We start from the raw sequence: 8,982 nt of genomic DNA, 5'->3' as shown, positions 1-8,982 counted from the left end.
TGGTGGCAGGTAGGACACCTAGGCCTACTGCTTGACAAGTAGTACTCCCAGAAGCTCAAGCAGAATATTCCCCAGCCAATTAGGGATTGCCTCTAGAAGTTTGGTGACCGGGGTTCGAATCCCGTGTATATGACATGATGAAACTTACTGAATGCTGCAGCTGCAAGTTTAGTATAGATAACATGGGTATCTGAGTATTTGAGTGTAATGTGCATTTCATAGAGTGTAGAAAGTAATGTTTTAGACATTAGATATTGCTTAATTTATGCTCCATCGCATGTGAGCTAATCTACAAGCTCTACAAACACGTTGTTGGTCGATAATTTCGAACAACTATAGTAAGTACACATGTGTGAAAGGGGATGTGTGTGTGTGTGTGTGTGTGTGTGTGTGTGTGTGTGTACATGTCCAGATGGGGTAAGAGAGGTTGGAAAGCTATGGGGTGGTCTTCTGTGTGCACAGAGGCCACCACCATGCTCTGTGGCCAGCCCACTTTACCTGAACATAAAAACAGCTGAGGCTCTCATTCAATGGCATTCACAGTTCACTGGCTCTGCACACACACAGCAAAGACACTCACCACACACCTAGATACACACCACAAGGCTCATCTAGAAAGCTAGTGAAGATGCCTTGTGTCAGCTCTAGCTTAGACCAGATGGTGCCGATGCTCTGCAGTTTCAGCTCTGTGGTTGAGACCATCCGCATGGTAAGACACATTTATCACAGTGTTTTGTTGACAAGGGTTCATGCCATTTACTCTGATTTCGCAATTGTAAGTTGCTCTGGATGAGAGCATCCGCTGCATTGTAAACTGTTCACACTAGAGGTCATAGAACCCTGAATTAAATGTTTCAGTGATCGGAACAGAAGCAGCTTTGGGTGAGAAGCTTTGTTTTAGATCTCATGCTGTCCATTTCGTTTAGAAAAGGTATTTGTATCTGAGATTTCAAAATGATATTGAAGAGCTAGCCTTTGTGTCATTGGGCATTACAGTGTTGCTTAGATTTGCTTGTATTATTACAACAATGGACAAGTCTATTGTATTGATCTGTACCTAAAGCCCTCTCCTATATGCAACATATTGTTCTGTCTGTGGGCTACTCTACTACTATTCTTTAACCTCTGCACTTTCCTTCCATCTGTCAGTGTCCACACCTTGCTCAAATAATTGAAAGTGTGCATATATATATATCTTAAGACAAACATGCAACACATCAGTCACAGCTATAGAATGTGCCAACTAGTTGATTTGTGCTACACAGCTGATGTAAAAGAAGTCTCATATGGTCAAATTCCCTCTCCTCGCAGGTGGAGCAAATTCTGTCAGAGTTCAGGCTGAACAAGGAAGAACTGAAAGTAGTAATGAAGAGGATGCATCGTGAGATGGAAAGAGGCCTGCGTGTAGAGACACACGAAGAGGCGAGTGTCAAAATGCTTCCCACCTATGTCTGCTCAACCCCGGAAGGATCAGGTAGACCCTCACTGCTTTAAGGCTCTGTCAGCTTGTTTCAGAGATTTGATTGTTTTACATCCCAAATGGCGTCTCTCATGCTAATATCCTGGCAGTGAAAGCTAGCACGTGCTGATGAACCCTATGTCCCGGTGTCAGAGGTGGGAGATTTCCTGGCTCTGGACCTGGGAGGGACAAACTTCCGTGTGATGCTGGTGAAGGTGGGAGAAGACAACGAGAGGGGTTGGAAGGTGGAGACCAAAACCCAGATGTACTCCATCACCGAAGACGTCATGACGGGGACCGCTGAGATGGTCAGTCTTAGGCTTATAGGGAGGCTGTCCTCACTTAACAACACACCTACCTACCTGTGATCTGAGTGTGTACAAATTAAACTGTACACTCCCTGAGCTAAATGAACACTCAACGATTTTACAGTGTACACTCCCTCTATCTCTCCTTACACACAGCTCTTTGATTACATCGCAGAGTGTATCTCTGACTTCCTGGACAGACACCACATCAAACATAGGAAGCTTCCCCTGGGTTTTACCTTCTCTTTTCCCGTGCGACACGAGGACCTCGATAAGGTGGGCTGTGGGAAGGCTGTCACGCTGCCTGGAAACGGGTTGGACGAATTTTTACAACAACTGTGTCACATACTTGTTATGTTTATGTTTATAATGTTATGACTACTATGAGAAATCCGTTGCCCTGTGTTTCATATGTGCTTGTGTTGCTGGAAAGTGGAAAGGGGAGTATTTATTGGCCCCCAGGGGACGGAAAATTACTTTTACTGCTTCACCCATCAGATTGCTGCCCAGATGGCTAAGATAAGCACAAGTGGGGGAGCTATTATGTTTCTAAGCAAGTGCATTATAAAACATTGGGGCCCCTATTTTGCGTGGTGTCTTGCCTTATGACTAATCTTATTCGGCATTTGTTTTTGTCTTTTTTTGTTTTTGCTGCAAGCTCATAATGTGTTGCTTTACATTGGCTATTTTCACTATTTTAAAATGTTTTTGAAAATACAAAATGTCTAATAAGATTAGTCATAAGTAGGGGTGTCACGTTACATACATTTCACAATACAATACACAGTATTGGGCTCACAATATCTATACGATACAATGTTATTTTATTATTATTTTTCCAATCATAATCAATAATGGCCCTCATCCTCAGTTTAAAAGCTGTGGTAATTACCAACCAAGTGTAGCCTAGTTATTGGTATATTCAGTGATTTCACTTAATTAAATTCTTTTCTTTTCTTTTTTGGATAATCCTCCCTACTATAGAGTGTGCTGACCCCCTGGGGTAAAAAAACCCTAGTTTCGGTTTTGGTGGCGGGTGAGAAAGCCTTCATCCAATCAGGATAGATAGGGGCCTTCATCCAATCATGATCGAGTGGGGGCGGGCCTTAATTGGTGCACCTGTTGCACTTCCCCCCACTGTAGAGCATGTGCACATCTTGTTACCGGGGCGGACCTGGGGGGTTTTCCAAATCACCCAAATCACACACACACACACACACACACACACACACACACACACACACACACACACACACACACACACATTTCTCTCCCCGTGTTTACTGTACCTGTCAATAAAGGCAAAAAGAGAGACAGAGATTCATGAGGTTTATGATAATCCCCCAGGGCATCCTACTGAACTGGACCAAAGGGTTCAAGGCGTCCGGAGCGGAGGGCAACAACATTGTGGGCCTTCTAAGAGATGCTATCAAGAGAAGAGGGGTATGTTGGGTCTTCCTTGTTGCATTTATACAAGACTGTATTACAATATCTGAATTGTATATTACAATAGTTAAGAGTCAGTGATGATTGTAAATGTGTTTCATTCAGGACTTTGAGATGGATGTGGTTGCTATGGTGAACGACACAGTGGCCACCATGATCTCTTGCTACTACGAGGATCGTAGCTGTGAAGTGGGAATGATTGTTGGTGAGGACACATTCACATTGCACACAAACCGACATGCGGAAAACGACCAGATTAAGGTTGGTGAACATGCGTTAAGGTTGGCGACCGGATAAAGGTTGGCGAACATGCTTTAAGGTTGGCGAATGCACTGCTCTGTGCTTGCGGTTATGGTTTGAGTACTGCACCCGGTCCATCGCACACACGCACGCATCCCACAAGGACAACAACCTGTCCAACTACTCACAAATCCACTCACATGCACAGTGCACACGCACACAAAGAGTAAACGCAATTACATAAGCATGTTTGCACATGCATGTGTGCACACACACGTGCTCTAAATCTCCCGTCTTCCACAGGCACAGGGTGTAACGCATGCTACATGGAGGAGATGCGTACGGTAGAGCTGGTGGAGGGCGAGGAGGGCCGGATGTGTGTGAACACGGAGTGGGGGGCCTTCGGGGACCACGGGGAGCTGGAGGAGTTCAGGCTGGAGTACGACAGGGTGGTCGATGAGACCTCCATCAACCCCGGACACCAACTGTGAGTCATACACCAGCACAAATGTTGCATGCATGTTTGACACTTTTAATTCCATAACAATGCACTGATGATGAATGAATGCATAAAGGCATTTAGCAGACGCTCTTAACTCTTAAAGGGATATTTCACTTTAAAAAAAACGTCTACTCAATCTTATGTGAACACCCCGGACAGTTTTTTAATATTTGATATTAATTGTAGCTTCCCCACCCCTTTCCTATACAAACCCATTATAACTTTAAACTCTATTTTAACCATGATTCATCAAAAATACCCAATCTTTTTTCTGGTGACTGATATTGTCCTTCTAATATGTGAGGGGGCCGTGTTTTTTCATTTACTGTTAATTAATACATTTTTGATAATTATTTTGGACAAGAACCTCCTCTAGAAGGAGGCCGGAGAAGACATGAAAAATAATTATTAAAAATAAATGAAAACAGTAAATAAAAAAACACGGCCCCTCACGTATTAGAAGGACAATATCGGTCACCAGAAAAAAGGTTGTTTTCGATGATTCTATCATGGTTAAAATGGAGTTATAATGGGTTTGTATAGGAAGGGGGCAGCTAAAATGAATATCAAGTATCAAAATACTGAATCAAGTAACTTAAAAAACTGTCCCGGTTTTCACATAAGCCTGAGTAGACGATACAATGACCAAAAGTTTTTTTGGAAGTGAAATATCCCTTTAATCCAGAGCGATTTACAGTTAGCAAGAACAACACATGGTAATACATCAAATATATAGAAATAGTCATCAAGAATCATAAGCAAGCTAAGAATCTAACATCCGTCTAACAGTAGAATATCTAAATATCTATACAATGAAACTATGAGTATACACTATAGAGTGCTATGTCTACATGATATGCTATCTAAACTACATAAGTTTAGCCTTTTCATATGCCCGTAAGGTCGTCGGTGCTACGGCAAGTCATTCATTCATTCATTCATTCATGGCAGGTGACCACATATACTATATGTTCGATGCCTCTCTCTCTCGCTCTCTCTCTCTCTCTCTCTTTCTCTCTCTTCTTATTATCATCATTCGTTCAGCAATAATAAAATACTCACCTGAGCTCACATGTGATGTCTGTGAGGTTGCTAGGCGACCAGTTGTTTTTCCTGTGGTTGGTTGTGTGTGATTGGTCAGAGGAACGTCAATGGTCAGTCAGGGGGGCTCGGAGGGGGGTCAGATTAATGTCCTCTCTCTCCAGTGTGCGCTATAGTGCCTGCAGCCCTAATGGCTGTTTACCTTTCAGCCCTCACATACTTAGACAGCCACTGTGACATAGGGATTTCTGTCCGGCTTCCCGTATGCTCCCTCTTTGTTTCCCAACACGTACTGAGAAAGTTTTGTTTGCTCATGTTCTGTGACGCAGGTCGCCTTTTACCAGCACCTCTCCTTCGTAGCCGGTGTTTTGGAGGCCCCTCCCATCATGTCTTCTTCTAATCTCTGATAACGTAATTTCTCTTTCTCTCTCTCTCTCTCTCTCTCATGCTGTAGATTCGAGAAGCTGATCAGTGGGAAGTACATGGGCGAGTTAGTGAGACTGGTTCTGCTGAAACTGGTCAATGAGGACCTGCTGTTTAACAGTGAAGCCTCAGACCTGCTGAAAACCCGCGGCAGCTTTGAGACGCGTTGCGTCTCACAGGTGGAGGGGTGAGTCGTCCTGACCGTGAACGCCTTGTGCAACTTGTATGTGGCAGAGGCGTAATTTCAGAAGGAAATAGGGTGTCCTATTTCTAAAATAGCAAAAAATAGTGGATCTACAAGCTTTTGTTTGGGGGCGAAAGGAGAGAAAACATTTGAAAATGTTCGCATATATAATGACATTCCCAAAATAGGGATGCCATGTCGAAAGTGGTTAATAAATGAAGGGTTGCATTAAACAATATAAGACTTGTCTAACACGTGTCGCATGTAGATATACGGGCATTGCATGCAATAATAAACAAAATCAGATTAATCTGCTAAAACAATTCAGAGTTGGGGACAATAAGCATAAAAAGTGTTCTTTCGAATGTGCCGTGCCCTTCCCGGTGAATCTCTTCAATGTCAGGTGAAAGGAAATGAGTGACAACTTCATGTCTCCTCTCTGGAGACATGAAGTTGTCTATACCCTGAAACATAAACAACTGTAGGGGTTAGTAAGCACCAGAGTAATATATTAAGAGAGTGGCGACACTAGCGTTGACTACTTGACTCCCATTGTAACAATGGAATGCGGAAGTGCTCATTCTATCTCAATGGGATAGTTCCAGCCATAGGAGCAATGTTTGGAACTAGCCCATAGGCACCCGCTTTGCGTGTCGCTGCTCTCCTACTCTACACTCTGGTAAGCACTAAGCAGGGTGTGAATATTCACCTATAGCTCTCTCCCACTTAGACACTCCCACTTAGACACTTTCCAGCCGGGCTCATTCATTCCAATGTAAATATCATGGATTTTACACATTAAATACTGGTTCATTTTTGGAACCAGATCTTCAAAATCTCTTCCAAATCCGTCAACAAGGCCTACCGTATGCACTGGATAAACATGTGCGTGACATTTATTTTTTAAAACAATGTTTTATCATATAGGAAAACTATTGGTGGAGAGGTTTGTCTAACCCATGTTATGCTTAGCTGTGATTGGACCATAGCAGTTTGGGTAGGGGCTTAGCTAAAGGTCTATTGGGAACTGGCTGACTGACTAATGACTAAAATATTGGGGAAAAAACAAAACAAGAAAGATTGTTAATATTTCTGTTGTCATTGTCTTATTCATTAGTGACTCTGGGGACAGGAAACAGATTTACAACATCCTGTCTTCACTGGGCGTGCTTCCGTCAGAGCTGGACTGTGACATTGTGCGTCTGGTCTGTGAGAGCGTGTCCACGCGCTCGGCTCACATGTGTGGAGCTGGCCTCGCCGCCGTCATCAACCTCATGAGAGAACGCCGCTGTCAGGAGACCATGAAGATCACCATCGGGGTTGATGGTTCCGTTTACAAGCTGCACCCATGGTGAGGAATCAAGAGAAAGGGAAACAAGACACGGAGAGGTGGAGCATGAGGAAGGAAGGGAGAGTGTTGTATGCATAGACATATAAAGGTAGACGCCGCTTCCGGCTCTGTGGCGTGAGGGGGCTAAAAATTCCCGAGATTCCTTACGAAGCATAGTGGAAGCATGAGCGGAAGCTTACCAAGCTTAACAGAAGTCCCGAAAATCCCGCTGTGATTGGCCAGTACTAAGTAGTCACTTGAGTGGCAGCGAGAGACATGGAGGAGTCGCATGAGTGACGTCACTTGGGCAGCGACGCAGCATTCCTTCAGCACTTCCGCCCCCCTTTTGCACACACATCGCTCCAACGAACTGCAGCAGCCAATAAGGCATCTATTTTTTTTTAAATATCTATGGTTGTATGACAATCGGGGAGGGGTTAGGGTTATGATTTCACTAAAGTGGTGTATTTCGATTTGGCCTTTTGACTCAAAAGCTTTCAGCTTTCAGGAAGAAACCAAAAATACACATGGAAGACATATTTTAATATTATAACCACACCTGGGGGTCTATTAGAGTAATGTTAACTCCATAGACACATACAAAACAGAAAGAGTACAAAAATCACGGCACTCCCTAACAGTAACACAGACACTGCAGCAATGGGCAGGTAAAAACAGTACAGTAAGAAAATGTTATATTATGAAGAAAACTACTATAAACAGCAATACAATATGGCATGAACAATATTTAGCCTCATTAACATCAACATCTTCATTGTCTTATTATTGTTCATCATCAGTATTGTTGCTATTGTTTAGTTATTGTTATTGTTGCTACAATGTTGAGAGGAACCAAAACCAAAGAATTGTAGTCTTGTATAGGCTACCCGTAGTCTATATACAGTAGTCCTACAGTAATATGTAACTTGAATGCCCTCCATGTGACACATATTATGGTATGGTGGTAACCCTGTTGTTTCTTTCACACAGTTTCCAAGACAGGTTCCACAAAATTGTCAGAGAGCTAACACCTCACTGTGACATCACGTTCATCCAATCAGAGGAAGGAAGCGGCCGTGGGGCGGCCCTTATCTCGGCGGTGGCCTGCAAAATGGCAGCTTGCATGCTGGCGCAGTAAAGGAATCATGCAAGAAGTGGCCTTTGAACAGGGAGCAACGTGGACCTCAGTGACCTCTAGGTCTGTGATGGTGATGTCCTTGTCCAGGGATGTACAATACCGCTGCAGCCTTTTCCAGGCTTTACTGAAGCAAGCACTTTGGCTGAGGGATTGTGCGCCAGTGTGCGAGGAAGAGCGCTCAATACTTGAAGGAGCACAGACAACTTGTATTATAGATACCGATTTGTAGTATGATAAAAGGAGACCAATTTGTCGCAATGTCAGTATGTGTTTGTGAATATCTTAAATGGTTCCTTGTTGAACCCAAAGGAATTGGATGGCAAGAAAGCTAGATGACAATCGCTGCTTCCTGGACTGAATAGAACATTTTCACAACAAACATTCTGACAGGTAAACACAGCTGAAGGTAATAAAGTGTTTTAATTGGAGGGGGGAATTTGAATGTAACAGCATAGCCCTGCCAGCTCATGAGCCAAATTAGTCCCCATGCCAACTAAGCCAAGGATGGATTCCCCTTTCTATGAGCAGTGATTGTTAGGTTTCTCACATGGGAAACCGGGGTTCGAATCCTCATAGGGTTCCCCTGGTGGGGGGAGGACAAATGGGGTAGTCAGTATTTCAGCTGTGACGTGAGCGCCCCCTCCTGAGATACATCCGGGTCCTACTTTGTCGCTTTTGTGTCCCCATAGAGTTATACTGTGACGCTCCGTCAGACTAAATCTGAGACGAAAACAACCACGAAAGTCTCATTTTACTGCTTTCCTCGCAACAACAAAGCTGCGCTGCTCTCCCAAATCTGGCGGTGACAGGCCAGGCCGTTACTGAGCAAATGGACTGTTACCACCTTCAATAATAATGATAATAATAGTCTTTATTGTCTCCACATCATTTTTTTTGTCATAGACACTTGT

The 8,982-nt window shown here is 43.6% G+C and overlaps 1 protein-coding gene across 1 annotated transcript; it reads left to right on the top strand.

The window, feature by feature from the left end:
- Window positions 1–605: 605 nt before the first annotated feature.
- On the top strand, window positions 606–8,689 carry gck (glucokinase (hexokinase 4)). The gene is made up of 10 exons (XM_079516082.1): window positions 606–709; window positions 1,312–1,474; window positions 1,613–1,767; window positions 1,924–2,043; window positions 3,115–3,210; window positions 3,319–3,418; window positions 3,757–3,940; window positions 5,451–5,606; window positions 6,721–6,954; window positions 7,924–8,689. The coding sequence occupies exons 1-10, from the start codon at window positions 629–631 to the stop codon at window positions 8,069–8,071; spliced, it is 1,437 nt and encodes a 478-aa protein (XP_079372208.1). The 5' UTR covers window positions 606–628; the 3' UTR covers window positions 8,072–8,689.
- Window positions 8,690–8,982: the final 293 nt, after the last annotated feature.

This window comes from Electrona antarctica (assembly GCF_951216825.1).
Source record: "Electrona antarctica genome assembly, chromosome: 12".
NCBI classification, from domain to species: Eukaryota; Metazoa; Chordata; class Actinopteri; order Myctophiformes; family Myctophidae; genus Electrona; species Electrona antarctica.
This window is presented reverse-complemented; position numbering and strand designations above follow the sequence as displayed.